The 17926-nt window shown below is 49.0% G+C and overlaps 1 protein-coding gene across 2 annotated transcripts in view; it reads left to right on the top strand.

Moving 5' to 3' along the window:
• Ttc7a (tetratricopeptide repeat domain 7A) overlaps positions 1-17926 on the top strand; it is a 120935-nt gene that overhangs the window by 49022 nt on the left and 53987 nt on the right. For both annotated transcript variants that reach the window (XM_008823055.2, XM_017795592.2), the window contains exons 9-11: positions 9046-9183; positions 10018-10101; positions 14599-14703. In XM_008823055.2, the coding sequence (XP_008821277.1) occupies positions 9046-9183; positions 10018-10101; positions 14599-14703 (327 nt within the window). The remainder of the gene's footprint in view (positions 1-9045; positions 9184-10017; positions 10102-14598; positions 14704-17926) is intronic.

Raw genomic sequence — 17926 nt, 5'->3', positions numbered from 1 at the left:
AGGTGTGTCCACATGGCTGGATCTAAGTCCTCCAACTTTGAAGCCCATTAGAGCTGGTGATCTGGGACTGCCAGATTGAGAAGTGGGGTTAAGAAACCATGACACCCTGAGCTGGGTTCCTTGGCAATCAGAAACAAGTGTTCCTTTGGCTACCTGTATGGGTAGGTAATGCCAAGCTTGTTCAGGGAACTTTAGTGGCTAGGTTGCCTCTGGTTGCACAAGTCGCCTGGCAGGTAGACTGGAGGAGAGATGCTGGACCGCAAGACAGACTATTCTGCCTCAGCCAGCTAGCCCATTTGGGGTTTGAGCATTCCTATGTAAAGGGCATTTGGAACTAGAGTGCCAACTGGCCAGGCATTGCCCTGAAGGGTGTGCTGGTTGCATGCTTGTGAAGTAGGTAAATTGCTCAGTGCAAGGGACACCTACCTGCTTAGCCAGATTTGGAGATGGAAGTACTGAGGGTCAGATCTGTTCACAGGGGAACTGGAAATGGTTCTTTGCCCTGGTCATAGACTGAGCCTCAGTTTTGAATTATAGAGTCCCAACAGATAATACGTACCCCTTCACCCAGCCATTCCCTTACCTATACCCTCAGGTGAGACTATACTGGGCTCACCTGTCTCTGGAAAAGTAGGAACATGTCACCTTTGTGACACTGAGGCATGCAGTGTAATGATGGTGAAAGGCAAAAACAGCTGACTACCTCACATAGGTAAGCATTATGTTCAGTAATGAAATTACCAGTTTTCAGTTGTTTGTTAATTATAAAAACAATAATTTTAGGGCTAGGGATGTACCTCAACTGTCAGAGTGCTTGCTCAGCATGCATAAAGCCCTGGGTTCAAACCTTAGCTTGAAACCTGGCTCATGCCTGTAATCTTAGAACTTGGAGGAAAGTGGAGGCAGGAGTGTCAGGAGGATCAGGAGTTTAGGGTCAGTCTCAGTTAAAAAGAGAGTTCAAGGTCAGTCTGGGTTACATGAAAACCTGTCAAAAAAAAAAAAAAGCAGGAGGAGGAAGAGGAAGAGGAGGAAGAGGAAGAAGATCATCTACAGTTTCATATAGTTCAGATTAATAGTCAAGGTCACACACTAATAAACCTTGTGTTCATGATCTGAACCATATCAGTCTAAGTAGCTTCTATAAACAAAAGACCTGGAGCCCAAGCTCCTGGATTTTAGTCATGGTTCTGTCTCTTGTTAGCAGCTCTGATCCTTGCTTTTCTCATTCTTAAAAGAGCCAATGAGGTAACTTTGATAATAAAATTCATGAAGTCGTTTGTTAACAGGGACATACCATAGTCACTATTGTTTTTCTCCTCAGCAGAGATTGAGGCTGGGCTTTGTTTCCTCTCACCCATCTTGTGATGGTTGGTTTTAATTGTCAATTTGACACAATCTAGAATCACTTGGGAAGGGGAGTCTTAGTGAGGGATTGTCCAGATCAGGTTGGCCTGTGGGAGTGTCTGTGGGGGATTATCTTGATTACACCACCCATTGTGGGTGATACCATTTCCTGGGCAGGGATTTCTGAACTATGTCAGAGTGGAGAAAAACGATCTGAACACTGACAAGTATGTGTGCATTCGTTTCTCTCTGTTGCTGATTATGGACGCAGTGTGAGTAGCTCCCTCAAGCTCCTGCTGCCTTGACTTCCCTGCTATGATGGACTGTAGCCTGCATCTGTCAGCTAAAATAAACCCTTTCTCTCCTCAAGTTGCCTTTGTCAGGTATTTTATCACAGCAACAGAAAGGAAACTAAGACACTCACTGGCCCCAAACCATTTTCTGTGGCTGCTGCTGGATTGGAATGCTCAGGACCAGAGCTCAGATGACTTTCCCTTAAGGCTCACCTTACCAGCCCCCAATACCTTAAGTTGCCCTAAATCTCAATCTCTCTCTCTCTGTCTCTCTCTCTGTCTCTGTCTCTGTCTCTCTCTGTCTCTCTCTGTCTCTCTCTCTCTGTGTGTGTCTCTGTCTCTCTCTCTCTCTGTATCTGGTCTTTTCGAGACAGAGTCTCCCTGTGATTCCCCCATCTGGCCTGTAGACCAGGCTGACCTCAATCTCACAGAGATTTGCCTGCCTCTGCCTTCTGAGATTAAAGGCATACGCCACCACACCCGGCTAGTTGCCCTAAATTTCAAAGAAGAGAATGGCCTGTTATTAGAACATGGCCCACACTTGGAGCCATGTGAATGTTTCTGAATGCATAACTTCCTCCAAGCAACTCTTTCTGTTTTGTTTTGTAGCCTGCTGATCTGCCCACGAGACACAGGGCTCCATGATAGCTGGCCAGACATGGTCCTGGGAAAATTCTTTGCACATTCTGGATAGAGAGGTTGCTCAGATTTGGTTTGCGGGAGGAGGCACCTCCACAGGGTTGACTGATTTGATTCCTCTTGTGCATACTCACCCTGTCAAACATTTAGAAACAAATGATTTGGGGAGGAGAGTTGGCAATAGCCTTGACCTTAGTGTTATAGCTACAGAAGCCCTTTTCCCTATGAAGAAGTCAGTTCTCTCCTTCTATAATACAGATCCCAGGATTAGAACTCAGGTCATCATCCATCATGCTTGGCCATCTCATTGGCCCCTCTAGTTATATTGTTGACTAGCCAAGAGGTGTTGTAAATTGTCTTGGCTCAACCCTAAGGTTCCACTAATCCTTAGCCTGGCTTCCATGCATCTGATGGATTTTCTTCATATCTCTTTGATGCTGGCTAAGTTTGGCTGTAAATGATGAGCCGGGGGGAAACCTCTAGAACAGCAGCTCGCAGCCTTGGCTGTGACTTTGGTGATATTTTTATGCCGCAGTAAAAGCTTTTCCCGTACTGCCAGCCATCACCACTGCCAGCATTATTTCCCACCTCCGGAATGTTTGGAGCAGCCACACAAGCAGAGGGTGCTTGTGGGCTTCCTGAACACCGTAGCCCCTGTTTTGTGGTTTGGAACTCAGGAGAGTAGTTGCATGGGGTCTGGGTGTGTGTCTGGTGCCCAGAATATGGTCTTTCTTATGTCCTGATCTGTGTGATCAGAATGAGAGAGAGAGACTTGTCTTTCAAGAGGTAAATTAAAATTTCAAATATTTTCCCAGAAACATAAGGGATTTGAGATAGCTCAACTTATTGAAGATTTGTGTTAAAAAAGCATTTCGAATACCAGTCACCCACTATTTATCCGTCTACCATTCTACCACCTACTCATCCACACATGCTTTCATCTACCCACCCACCTGTCCATACACTCACCTACCATCAATTCAGCAGTACCATTTATCCATTTAATTTTCTTTGAGCAACTGTAATATACTGGATCATGCTCAGCACTATAGATACAGTTTGAAGTCTTTCTGACTTCAGCAAACTGAATCCTTGTGTCTGTTTTTCCTGGGCTGGGAAAGAATTCACGGCTGTGTAGCCTGTCAGAAATGGAAATGTACAGAGGCCTGGTATGGAATGAATATGGGTGGTTGGGGATGTCTGGAGACTTGGACCCTGCAGCTTAACAAACTAGTTTTGCTCTTTAGACAATGCCGGATGTCTGACTGTTTGGATCTTGATTTGTTGTTTGTAGCTAGATAAGGTTCATCTGTCCATAAACTTGTTTTCGCATCTGTAAATGAAGTTAATAAGGCTTCTATGGCAGTAGTTTGGGTGGATTAAATAGGAAAATGAACACAAAGGATCTCTGGGTTATTCAGTGCAGGTTTTTGTCCTAAAACAACAACAAAAACCCCACTTACAGTGGGACATGGTGGTGCTGTGACACATACCTTTAACCCAGCACTCAGGAGGCAGAGGCAGACAAATCTCTGTGAGATCAAGGTCAGCCTGGTCTACATAGAAAGTTCCAGGCCAGCTGGGGCTACAAGGAGACACTGTCTCAAAAAAAACAGACAGACAAACAAAGATCCACTTTATTCTGACTTAGTCACTTTTGAAAACATGTAGGTTTTGTTAGGTTTTGAGGATATTATTCTGTTGTTTTAAAGAAAAGGGCTTCCTGGGCTTGGTTCCATTTTGGACTCAGAAGATGAGACACACTGTCCTAGCTTTTGGCACCTGGTTTGCTTTAACACAGGACCCTGTTCTGCTGAAGGCTGCCGTGGTAAAGAAGCTGGTAGCACTGCCAGCTCAAAGCCCTTGGTTCAGTAGCGGTAGCAGGAAGACTGTGACATCTGCCACAGGAATCCACTGTGGCAGGGGCGCGGGGGCTGGCGTGGGCCCAGCCGGTGTTACTGGATAGATGAAACTTGTCACAGAGCATGTTATTTCTTGGCTCTGTGAACTAGCAGCTCAAGAGCCAGTAGTAATTATGTCTGCTGGTGGGAGACACCAGCAGGAGCTGAACATGATGGTGTCCTCCAGGGAAGGGGGGCACTGGGCACAGATGCTGCCTAGATGCTTCTTTCCAGAGTGATTATTGGGGTGTCAATAGTGGGCCTTGAGACTCACTCACTTGATGGAGAGGCTGTCTCTATAAAACAGCCTGAACAGGGCTTTGGACATGTTACCTCAAGAGCATGTTCTTTGCAAAGAAAAAGTACCTGCAGCTTCAATGGGGAGACTGAGGCTTTGGTTCTTTCTTCAGCAAAGCCAACCCAGGGCCTCTGATAGTATGGTCAGATCCACTGGACAATTTTCCAGAGGAGTCTGGAGTCAAGAAGGGAGCTAGGGCAAAATCTGAATGTCCGTTTTTGTTTTTTGAGGCTTGGAATTTGCTATGTAGGCCAGGGTGGCTTCAAACTCATAGAGATCTATGCCTGCCTCTGCCTCCTGAGTGCTGGGATTAAAGGTGTGTACCACCCATGCCCAGCTTTATTTTTATTTTAGGTATATGAATGTTTTGCCTCATGTATATATGTGTACCATGTGTGTAATGCCTGAGGAGGCCAGGCTAAGCGTTGCATCCCCTGGACCTGGAGTTATGTGATTGTTAACCACCACATAGGTGCTGTGAATCCAATTCAGGTCCTTTGCCATAGCAGTAAGTGCTCTTAACTGCTGAAGCATTTCCCCAGCCCTCTGAATAGCTAGGTTTTAAGTTGGTTCTCTACCCTCTGTGTATTGGTCAGCTCAGTCAGCCTCCCTCAGTCTTCTTTTCTGTAAAATAGGATGAGAGTATACAAGAGGGCTGTGGGAATGACCAGAGGCCACTTAAAAAGCACTCCCTTTTCCTCCACTTATATGGGAACTGTGTCTAGGTCCAGGATTAGAGAGGAGCAACAGAATTGGGCAGAGGTGAGGGTATGCTGGCTGAGCCCTGCAGCCAGCAGAGATTGGAACTGTCAGGATAATTGGCCTGGAGCTCAGGCAAGCATCAGGGCCTGGACTGGCTATTGCAGCTTCACTTTGGCTCCCTGAGGTACATGCAAGGTCACTCATCTTCAGGGGCTCGGAGCCTTCATCTGGGAAGGTTGTACTTGTTTTATTGCCTGGGTTTGTGGAGTCATTGTGTGGTCAGATTAGCTGATTGTGAGAATTCCCTTCCTGAGGAGGTAATGCAAGGCCCACACCTAGGAATGGCTGGACTGAGATTCCTGTATTTGCCTCAGGGACATTTGTCCAAAGAGCAGTGATGGGTCCTGTTGGGGATGCAGAGCTGTTGGATGATGGTGGAGTGGCGTGGGGGAACTGATCTCCTGGCATCCCTTCCTCTGAAGCTTGGGGCAAAAGCTCTACTCCAGGAGAGGTTGTCTTGGGCGAACCATGAGAGGGACAAAGGTGAGGAACAAGGATGCCTGTGGGAGTTCTGCCTGGGATCCAATGCATGGCTTAAATAAGAAATGAGCATCTGGGGCTGAAGAGATGGCTCAATGGTTAAGAGACTGGTTGTTCTTGCAGAGGACCTGGGTTCGATTCCCAGCACCCTCAGGGCGGCTACCAACCATCTGTAACTCCAGTTTCAGGAGAATCTGATGCCCTCTTCTTAGCTCCATGGACATTGCATGACACAGTGTATCTATATACATGCAGGCAGTGCGCTTATACACATAAAATAAATAATTTTTTTAAAAAAAGAAAGAAAGAAGCATCCTGGGGCTGGAGAGATGACTTAGCACTGGCTGCTTTTGCAGAGGACCTGGATTTGGTTCTCAACACCCACATGATGTAACAACCAACTGACTGTAATTCCAGTTCTAGGGATCTGAAGCCTCTTCTCACACATGGTGCACTTACATGCAGGCAAAACATTCATACACATAAAATAAAAATAAATAAGTCAAGGGGGAAAAAAGAATGCCTTAGAAAAAGAGAGACAAACATCCTTGTAGGAACTTAGGGCTGGGTGTGGGGGGTTATAAGCAGCAAGTGTTTAGGCAGAGTAGGCTGGGAGAAACCAGGGAGATATTCTAACAACCCAAGAACAGTACAGAGGAGGATGGTTAGAAGGTAACTCTGTAGTTGGATATTACTTTACATTGTAAAATGCATTCACATTACTACATTGGATCTGGAAGACTTCCTATTGAAAGCAGGAATCTAAGGCCCTGTACGTGGTGAAGGGGAAAAATGTGGCTGGAACTAATTCTGGGCAGGCTACCTGTGGGCCTGTGTGGCCTAAGGGCTGTGAGCCCAGGCAAGAGGGAATGAGGCACTGCTGGGAGGGACTGTGAGCTTGGATAGTGTCAGTGATGGTGGCCCGGCTTCTGAGGCTTGTGCTGGCTCCTGAGCTACAACATGAATACTTACTCCCTTGTAGCTTACCAGCCAGTCCCTATGACTTCCTTATTTCTGCTCTAGTTTCCCCACCCAACCCTATTACCATGGTTACATAAACAGACATTGCCCAGCTACCAACATTAGCCAAGCTTGCATTTTGTCAAGGCAGCCCTGCCCTCAAAGCCATGGCAATTGCTGGGCAGACTTCTGCTTCTGGCTGTCCTCTGGGAACCATGTTTCCTTCTTGGCATAGGTATTGGTTCACAAAAGCCCTAGGGACCCTAAGAGCATGCCCTTGCTGCTGTTTGCTTGTTGAGGGGCCAGGTTACCTGGAGGTTGTGCCCTACTGTAGTCTTGAGTTTCTCTGACCTAATAACACTGTTTCGAAAATCCAACTCTCCTTCCCACCAGATATAACCAGAGGCCTGTCCTCTTACAGGCCGAGATCTAGGATAGACAGAAGGAGAGTTTCCACACCAACCCAGAATCTTCCTCTTGGACTGTTGCTTTCTCTACAATGGTATATTAGTAAAGTTATGTCCGTGTTTAAGGAGCTCAGTCTAGAAATGGCACACCCTGCTGCAAGAAGTGATGAACCAGCCAAGAGTGCTGGGGCCTGGTATATGCCAGTGAGGCAGGGAGGGCCGTGACCTCTAGAAAAGTGGCTGTCTGAGCTGGTGTATGAGGGACCAGTAGGTTCCAGGTTGACAGAGGAAACTGCAGCATGGACCAACTAGGGCCTGGGAGATAGAGAACAGCAGAGAGTTCCATATGGTTGGCAAGAAATCAGGCAGGTAGGCAGCCAGAGAAGAGTTGAAACTTTATCTTGAGGGCAGAAGTGACAGCTTACTCTCACTATCCCATGAATGTAGTTGATGTGCAGGGTAAATTCCCCAGTCCTTGAATGTGCCTCCCAAAGTTCCCTCTACCTCAAGAGAAGCCTTCAGAACCCTAACACATCCCATCTTGATTTCTTCCTCCCACCAAAATTCTAGATTCCACTAGGCATGTGCAGGTGCATCCTATAGCCCTATCCCTGAATCTCTGTTCACCCTCTCATTCCCTCCCCACTGCTGCTGGAGGGGCCCTTACTCCTACAATCCCCACTGGGTTCCTGGAGCTGATTGCTACTGGAGGAGGAGGAGGGGGAGGCACATTGCTAGGGATGGAGTGCAGGTTGTGTTCCTGCATGGCTCAGGGAAATAGCTCCTGCCAAGCCTCTCCCCAGCATTTCTTCTTTCTCCTGAAGGCTGTGTAGGTGGGATTCACTGGGATGGAGCAGGATTTCTTGGTACTTTCCTTCCTTTAACTCTTTGGAGTCCCTGACCAAGTATACCAGGCTGTCTCCAGTGTTTGGTCTAATTGAAGATTTCTTGGCATCCCTGGGGCTCTCTCCCAGGCATCCTGGGCCTATCTGTGTCCCTGAAGAAGGGACACAGCTCACCATCATGACTTGAAGGGGCAGCTGTCAGGATCCCTGGCTACCAGTGTCTACTTCCCTGCTTGAGATGCCTCCATGGGCATCAGCTCTTTGGGGTTAGGAGGCTTGAGGGCTTCTGGAGGCCTCTAGGAGAATGCAGCCCCATAGCCTACAAGCCATTGGTTTCTGTCTCGCTAGTCACTGACCCTTTGGGAGCCTCAGCCCCTTGCCTGGAAGAGGGAAGGCAGCCTTATACAAAGGGAAGCACTGGGGAGAACTGGTGGCAAACTGGGGTCTCAGAGTTAGCAGCTCCTTTTTGGTCTGTCTGGAAGGCCAGTCCTTGATTGGAACAGCCCATTGGAAGCAGAGGAGGCTCAGATAGGGAGAGTGATGCTGGCCAGAGATGCCCTTGGCAGAAGGAGAGGGGCCAGAAAGGAGGATGCTGAGAGTAGGCAACAGAAGTGTCTGGCCAGAGCTCAGCTTTGCCAAGCAGAGCCCTGGGAGTGTGTGGGAGTCATTTCAGATCCCAGAGTATCCCTGCCCTGTTGCTCTTCAGAGGGCCCTCAAAACTACTGTAGCTGGTCAGCTACTCTTAGATCCTGGAAGAAGAAAAAGCGAACTACAGAGGACAATAATAATAATTTATGTTTTGAATGAAGCTGAAGCACTGCATGTCAACAATTGCATTTGGATGAAGGGCTGTGGTCCTAGCACTGTTCTTGCAAGTTTCAGTAGGTTTGGAATTTTGCAGAATTCCAAAATGGACACCAGGACCTTGAGCCTCCAGATGCTCCTCCACCCACCTGAACCAAGGAGAGGGATTTGTGGGGATGGAGAAGGCTGTTTCTGAGATTATGCTAGTTACCTGATTCTCAGAGGTAGTGAAGAGATGATAGGTTTGTGGGTCCACAGGAACCCAGCTTCCCTTCTGTCCTCACTCTTTCCCAAACCACATTCCACCCACAGGCAACTCGGGACGTGGTGCTGAGCCGGGCGCCAGAGCAGGAGAAGGACCGGAAAGTGAGCTTGCAGAATGCCTCGGCCATCTATGACCTCCTGAGCATCACACTGGGCAGGCGAGGCCAGTACATCATGCTTTCTGAGGTAGGGTCAGCCACATAGTGTTCCCTACTCAATGGGAGTTAGAGGGACTCAGATGAGGCCACTATTTGTCTTCCTTGCTTGTCACTTTTAAAAAAATGTTTTTTTTTTTAATGTGTATGAATATATTTCCTGTATGTAGGTAAGTACACCTGTGTTGTGCAATGCCCACAGAAGTCAGAAGAGGGCGTTGGATCCCCTGGAACTGGAGTTATAGACGGTTGTTAGCTTCCATGTGGGCTCTGGGAATTGAACCAGAGTCCTCTACAAGAGTAGCCAGTGCTCTTAACCACTGAGCCATTTCTCCAGCCCTCTACTTCTCACTTTCTTAGACTGTTCTGCCTTTTACTAGCCCTATGACCTGGCAGATCTTACCAGCCTCACTCACAGATTCATTATCTGTGAAATGGGAGTAATTGGAGATCTTACCTCAGGGTGGTTGGGAGGAATCAGTGAGTTGATACATATAAAAACCTGAGAGCCCTGCCGTGTCCTGTGATAATAAACACTAGCTGTTATTTTTATTGGGTATCTATACTTTAAAGGCATTTTCATAAATCTTACTTCGTTTGCACTTCAAAATGGCCCTGTAAAATCATTCTTGTATTCTGGAGTTGGGAACTGAGGACCAAGAGGGTGAGACATGACACTTATGCAGCATCACACAACATGCCAGTGGCTGGGACTGGGCTACTCCTATGTTTCCAATAGGAACCAAGCTGCCCTATGACTTTCTGAGGGTAACAACATGTGCAGTGGCTACCCTGGAAGGGGAAGGGATGACTGGGCCAAGAGGAGCACTGGTTGGGGAAGTGCTGACCATCTCCTCCTCCCCAGTGCCTAGAGCGAGCCATGAAGTTTGCATTTGAAGAATTTCATCTTTGGTACCAAGTGGCCCTCTCCATGGTGGCTTGTGGGAAGGTAAGACAGGACTGTGGGGATGGGGGTTGCACACTCACCCTCTAGGGAGGTGAAAAGGGAGGGCTCCATATCCATGTGCCAGTGATGGCAAGTGTGTCCACGTGCAGGTGAGTCTGGACGCTTCTCACGGTGTGGCCCACCACAAGAGTATCACATTACTTCTGCTGTTGTGTTGGTATATGTGGTTGCACAAGCCAGGCTGTAGGTAAGGGGAACGCCATTCCTGTCCCGAGTGGGCCTGCCTATGAGTTGGGCCTAGGAAGAAGGGCTGGAAGATAGAGTGGAACAGCAATCACCCTGAGGGAATTTGGAGGGGGAAATATGTGACATATGTGACCAGGGGTACCTGGGTGGGGACAGCAGAAGGGGCCAGCGCTGTCCAGAGCAAGGAGCACCAAAGCAGGCATTTACCCTCCACCTGCCTGACCCTGTGCCAGCACCCCGGATTTTCCCCAAGATAAGAATTACACTTATGTAAGCCTCTATTTTAAGCAGTGACATGAAAGGAAAACCTTTCCGGAGCTGGGGGCTGAGGGAACTGGGGCTAAGGATGCTTTGAATGCGGGAACTAACATGGCATGAGCTTGCAGATGGTTTCAAGAGCTGTAAATACCCAGGGCCCTTTCATGGGGCTGAGGGAATCCCTCGCCCCCTGGCCCATCTGTGCCACGTTCCATTTCTAGACCCACAGCCGTCTCTGAGGAGGGCCCTCCCAGCATGCCAGCTCCGCCTCCATGGATGGAGGGGTGCCAGCCAGCCCTGGGCCTTGGCAGTGAGGCAGGCTAGGGCCTGGCAGAAAGGGGGAAGAAGGCCAGGTGCTGCAGCCTGGCAGGTAGGAGAAGCTGCAGAGCTTAGCCAAGGTCAGTGGGAGCCTCCTCGGACCTCCTCAGCTAGGTATTTGCCTTCCCATCCTCCCTCCACCACAAGGGTCACCTCCCAGAGTATCTTGAAGACACAGGCTCCTTCACCAACTTTGCTCAGCAGGGTGTTGTAAGGGATTAGGGAGAATCTAGAATATAGACAGGGCCAGTCCTCCAGGATTAGAGGAGACCTTCCTAAGGAGCTGGCAGAGTAGGGTAAGTTGCAATTGGAAGAGGAAAGGGAGAGGAGGCAACAGGAGCAAAGGTAGAGGGGCTGGAAGGGTGAGCCACGGGTAGGTGGGGTAGGATTTGAAGGCACCAGCCTACCTAAAGGCAGGCTGGGAGGAGGTGTGGTTGAAGCTTACATGAAGCAGCTTCTTCCTGCCTCTCCCAAAAAGGAATCACCTTTAACTTTGGCATAGCATAGATAACAGAGAGGCCCTAGGCCAGAGCAGTACAACCTTCTGTGGGTTGTGGGTCCCTTGGAGGAATTGAAGAAAGCTACCCCTTCAAGCATTATGCATGGAAGTTAGCTTTTTGAGAAAAAAAAATTATTATTTTTATTTTATGTGTATAAGTGTATTACCTGGATGTATATAAGTGCACCTGTGTTGTATAATGCCCACGGAAGTCAGAAGAGGGCATCAGATCCCCTAGAACTGGAGCTATGGATGGTTGTTAGCTGACATGTGGGTGCTGGAAACCAAACCTGCAAGAACAACCAGTGATCTTAACAGTTGAGCCATTTCTCTATCCCCCTTTTTTGGTTTTTTTGAAACAGGGTCTCTCTGTACCCCCATCTGGTCTGGAACTTGCTATGTAGACCAGACTGGCCTTGAACTCACAGAGATCCTCCTGCCTCTGCCTCCCAAGTTTTGGGATTAAAGGCATGTGCCACCACGCTCAGCAGTTAGCACTAATTTTAAGGGAGTGCCTGAAGACCCCAGACTCAGGGGACCTGAGATGTCTTCCATCTCCTTATGGAGAAGCAGCTGACCCCAAGGTGGTCCAGATAGCTTGGCATCCTTCCAGGTTTCCTAGCCTGCCTCCTTTATGATCCAATAAGGTGGGCATAGGGAGTTGGGGTAGTCAGTGACTTCCTCATGTGTGAGGCTCCCCAGGCTGTACACACTGGAATCCACCCACCCATACACTCAGTGTACTGAAAGATTGTTCTGGAAGGCATTCTCCAACCCTCCTGGGAATGCTGTATGCCAAATCCAACTATCTGCCTGACTATCCTGGCAGCCCTCTTAGGAGTGACAAGATCTTGCGATGGTGAGAGCCCAAGGTGGGAATCCAAACTCTGTACCTTACAGAAGGTGAGGCTAGGCAGATATAAATATGCCTGGTGTTTCACCCTGCAGGAATAACGGATGAGTTCTGTGACATGATTTAGTTCGTTCCCTCTCTTCGTCTCCATGTGGCAACTGCATTGGCTGTGTTGCTAGGTAACCAGCATGACAGGAAAAAAAAAAAAAAAGCCTGCTGCTCCTACTGCTGAGTCCTCAGACGGCTCCTTAAATAGCAGCGTTTTTTGGTCTGTGTGGGGTGGGGTGGGAAAGAGTGGGTGGACTGTGGAGGGTCAGGATGCAGAGGTCAGCAGCCTGGGGAAGCTAAGGAGAAGCCCTAGGCTTGCTAGGGTGTATGGCTGGAGGGGCTGTGATGAGGAACCTAGTGTAGCATTTCCAGGAGACAGTCTCAGGAGGAGGTGGGGCCTGACAGCCCCCTACAACCTCCCTTGCTGCCTCTCACACTGGGCATTCCTATTAGTCTCCTGTTTTCTACAGCCTGTCACTTGCTGGCCCCTTCGTCTGCTTTTCCTAGCATCTTGTTTCCTGAGAACAATAGGAGGTGGTGGCATTTGTCTTCCCCCACAGCCTTTCTGTAATCTCCTTATAGGCCGCCCCCTTCCCAGCCCCACAACTACAGCCCAACCCCAGTACTGAACCCAGTGCAGGCCCTGAATGAAGATACCTGCAATTGGACTCGTCTGTTTCCTGTTACTTATAATGAAATACCTGAGGCTGAAGAATTTATAAAGAAAAGAGGCTCATTTATCTCGTAGTTTTGGAGCTCAAGAACAGGGTGGCAACATTGTCTTGGCTCTGATGAGAGCCTCAAGGTGGATGTCATGACAGAAGTGTGTGCAAGTGGGAGAAATTGTGTGACAAGACAGGAAGTCAGATAGGGGAGGAGCTTGCCTCATTCTTTTTATATCAACCCCTTGCAAGGACTACCCATGAAAATTATATCCATTTCTTTGAGAGCATACCTCCAATGACCTAATCAGGTCCTGCTAGACCCCGTCACTTAAAGATTCCAGCTCCTCAGGGTTACCACTCTGAGGACCAAGCCTCCAGTACATGAACTGTTAGAGGACACACTAAAAATATATCTAAGCTGTAGCTATGAGCCAGAGCCCAAGGAAATCAGTGACACCTGGATTGAAGAAGTGGGGAAGGGTAAGGCAAGCTAGGAATGAGGCTAGGATGTATACCTTCTATCTATACCCTATTTCAGGCAGGTAAGCCTGCCAGGACCCATCTTCCTCAGTAGCACCCCCAGACTTGCTAGGGAAGAAGAGAGCTAAGTTACAGTAGGGCCCAGAACAGAACGTGAGAATTGCCCTAGACACACACATGCACCTAAGGGTCACATATGGAAAAGGGGTGTACACATCAGGAGAGTTACTATTGAGTTTCCTGGGAAACTTGGATTCAGAAAGACCAGAACATTTCAGGCCAGAGAAGGCAGGACACACACACACACACACACACACACACACACACACACACTCTTGGGACACAAGCTTCCTCTCTGGCCAAGGTAGACAACCACAGAAGCCAAATAGGGCACTGGTTGAGAGGTTAGGACCAAGCTATATTCAAACTCTTGCTCAGCTGCTTATGAGCTGTGTGGCTTTTCTCTAAAGAGTCAGGTAATAGTTGTAACTGCAGGCTAGTCTGTCACAACTATTTTACTCCACCCTGTATCATGCAACAGCCACAGACAGTATATAAATGAATAGGCATGACTGAGTTCCAATAAAACTTTATTTATAAAAACAGACACGGGCTGTTTTGGTGGCCCTTGACTTAGAACAATGCCTGGCACACAGTAAGATGTGGAGAAGTATTAAGTATTACCTGCCCTTCTTACCATTATTGGTGACAGCCCTGCCTGGACCTGGATGCCCTTCGCTTTTGACTCTCCCTGCCTACCATCAGCTACTCCTGGCTGAGTCCTAGAGCCCTAAGGAGCCTCCTCAATTTCCTGTCTGGAGGTTCTCTCTGGCCCTCCCAGCTTGACTTCTCACTTTCTTCCCTGCCAATCTTTATATGCCTGCCTAATCCTGGCACCAGTCCTTGTTTCTGAGTACAGGTTCAGAGCCTTTGTCTGCTTCTCAAATCTCTGTGGTTCCAATCCAGAGGAGGGAAACAAGTCCCAATGAAGGACTTGGCTGCTGTGAGCATAACCAGGAATCCTCCTGCTGGGCCCTCTTCCTTGTTCTTGGAAGGAAAGGGGTACAGAGCAAAGACTGTTAGGAGAACTCCCCCTGAGGGTATTGGTTACACCTAGGACTATGGGGAACTAGGGCAGCCAGTTATGGTGTACCCTGCTCTTGCTTCTGCAGTCGGCCTACGCTGTATCGCTGCTACGGGAGTGCATGAAGCTGCAGCCCTCGGACCCCACGGTGCCCCTGATGGCTGCCAAGGTCTGCATTGGGTCCCTGCACTGGGTAAGTGAGCTGTGGGGCTAGGGCAGGCAAGGGCTGGGTCCAGTAACCTCCTAGGGAGAACTGCAGCAAGTGTGCATGAATGGGGGTGCTTGGCATAGAAATAAGGGTGCCGCCTGTGTGTAGGGATGGGCGAAAGGTTTCTGAGGACCTACCAGTCTTGATTTTGATAACAGATCCCTGATCAAGATGCTATCTGGTTTGTGGTTCATCTTTGAAATTTGATCTCCAGAGTCAATCAGATGGAAGACCTCCAAGTTACCTAGATCAGACTATTTGAAAAGAGACTTCAGATGACCTCATATCTAATAGAGGAGGGGAAGGACAAAGCTAGCTCTAGCCCTAGGCAGAACAAAGGTAGTCTCTTTGCAGCCCCTTCCACTCAGCCACAGCCCTCAGTCTCTTGTTCTGGGCTCGCTGCCTGCTCCCCACTCCGCTGGGGCAACTATTAGGAGGCTATTGCTCAAAGAGTACATCTCCTCAGCTAATGCCTTTTATTGGAGGCTTGCGAAGATGCCCCAAAGCTTGAACAGTGAAAGCTCAAGGTCTGGAACCCCAAAACCCAGGTCAGGTCTGCATGGCTGCCACTGCAGGCCTGTCAGGGGCTCAGGCCCAGGGTACTGGTACCCCAGGGAAAAGCTCCTGCACCTATATTTGCTCTAACTCGGAGCTCACTTATAGATCATCTTGGCTTGCTTAGGTCCCAGTCAGCTTCCTGATGTCAGTAAGATTCCATTTTCTATGCTCTGAATGACAGAGCAAGTGCCTCATCCCCCTCACTTGTCGGCTTACACCCCACATATCCTCTCCAGCAGGCTATGTAGCCTCCATTCCTTCCTCTGCATTCTAGGCCCCGGGTGAGCATGCTCTCAGATGTAGGTGGCATGCAGGTGCAGGCAGAGCACAGAGTCCCAGGCTGAGTTCATGTAGCCTTGGATGGTAGGAACTTGACGTGCAGAGGGGCGGGTTCCCCAACCCTCAGCTTAAACCCCTACTTGTTCCAGGGTTTCTGAGAGGGAACCTCGTGCTCATCCCTAAGATGAAGCCCAAAATACCCATGTCTCTGAGAGCAGGGCGGGGGAAGGCATATGTGCTCCCTGAGGCTGCCAGCTCCAAGGAGCTGTGAGTCCACCCAGCCAACGGTGCCCTTGCCAGGAAGCCCTAAATTTAGGTCTTCCCACCATGGAGGAGCTGTTTCCCTCCACAGCATAATTACAGTAATTATGTGCATTCAGATTACATGGTAATAAAATTAGGATCAAATCAGTCCAAATTGAAATCAGATGAGTTAGGAGCAAAGTAATCAATGACAACATAAATAGAAAAGCCCAAAAGGAAGTTAAACATGCAGACTTATCAGAAAAGGGGGGGAAGGGCAAGCTGCTTAACCCAGGCTAAGAACAGTTTGTGTGATGGCCTGGTCAGAGCCGGTGGGTAAATCAGACACAGGTGGGGCTGAGGCCCTGCTGGTGAGTAGGGGCGAGGATGAGGTGCTGGCAGCCTCCCTGATCTGAACGCCTCCCCCAGACCTCTTGAAGCCTGGTTTGTACTTGCACTAGGGTACTTCTCCAGGGCAGGACCATGTCTCCTGAGGCCCCACCCCAGGGTCCAGTGGGTGGTACTGGCGAGTTTCCATGCCTCCACCCTCCAGGAGCCTTGTCTCTTCGCTATGAATTTTGCCTAGCATGGGCCTTGTTCACAATTAGGTGTGGACCTTCTTCACTTCCTCAGCCTTGACTCTGACCCCCTACCCTGCAGGAAAACCTACATCTAGTAGGTGAAGGGGGACATATGCCTCAGCTGGCCACGTGGGACCAGTGGGAGGCATGAATTTGATTCAGGGATTCTCTCTGCCTTCTGTGGCTAGTTCTGGCCTGAGAGCAGGGTGTTGGGCAGACAAGAGCAGCCTGCACTGCACAAAGGTGGAGAGAGGCATCTTAGCACTGTGTCCTTGAGGCCTCAGCCGGAAGGATGGTGGCAAGTTCGGACTGAGCTGTTAGTGCATAAGGCAGGGCCTAGATCTTAAAAGGTGTCTGATACCCCCTCTGTTTCTTGCCTTTGCAGCTCTTTTGGGCTTGTGTCAGCCCAACAGAGGCTGGAACAGAGACGGGAACAGATTGGCCTGGATTGCAGGAAGGGAGATTGAAAACTAGGACATTTGAAACATGAATTGTGCTGGACAGAACCAGCCTGGGTAGCCATGTGCCCTGAGGCAGAGCACCTGCTGTACCTGCACCCTGTCATCATGCCCAGAGCCGGTGGGGATACCCCAGGCTGGGACTGAGACCGGGACTGGGTCTGAGAGGAAGATTGCCTCTTATGGGGGGCTGGTAGAGGGATGTGCATGAACACGTGTTGACTGTTGGCTACCTTTACAGGGAGCTCCTGACTAGAGCAGATTTTGGGTTGGGGAAGCATAATCCTCAGAGTTTAGCCAAAGGCTCCTGGGGTCGGGGAGGACTTCCCAGGACCTGATGACAGTGCTGAAACCAAAGAGGCCGGCATGGCAATCTCCTGCCTTGGTGCAACTGCTACCCTGCCAAGGCCCTGGTTTTTGGAGCGGGTAGAAAAGGAGATGAGATATTTTCTTGTATCCCTCCAAATACAACTATTTAATTAAAAAAGCTAGAACCAGCTGGGTGTGGTGGCACTTGCCTTTAATCCTACCACTTGAGAGGCAGAGGCAGGTGGATCTCTGTGAGTTCCAGGCTAGCCTAGTCTACAAAGTGCATTCCAGTCCAGCCAGAGCTAAGTAGCAAAACCCTGTCTCAAAATCAAAACAAACAAACCACACAAAAAAGCAAGAGTTACCTGAAGCTGCACAGTACAGGTCTGCAACTTGCCCCATCAGAGCTACTACTTAATAATCAACATCTTAATAGACTCTTTGTTAAACACAGGCTTCTCCTAGGTCTCTAAAGCAGCTTTACTCAGAATGTGCTAATTGGTCCATTGTCTCCAGAGATCTTCACCCATTACCTGTTGAGACCATGTTCACATAGGGTATGAAGACCATCCAGCAGGTCTGCAAACGGTTCTGGTTCAGCCCTGGCTGAAACTGTTGAGGTCTGTGCAGACTCTGTTGCTTGATACCCAGGACTGTTTACTCAGGAATATCCAGCATGGAGCAAGGGCTCCAAGCACGGAATCTGGAGCCAAGTGCTCACCTTCAAATCCTGGCTCCACTACTATTACTGTATGGCCTTGGCCAAGTTACAGGACACTT

The sequence above is a fragment of the Nannospalax galili genome, unplaced genomic scaffold (genome assembly GCF_000622305.1).
Source record: "Nannospalax galili isolate Female #2095 unplaced genomic scaffold, S.galili_v1.0 scaffold286, whole genome shotgun sequence".
Lineage (NCBI taxonomy): Eukaryota > Metazoa > Chordata > Mammalia > Rodentia > Spalacidae > Nannospalax > Nannospalax galili.
This window is presented reverse-complemented; position numbering and strand designations above follow the sequence as displayed.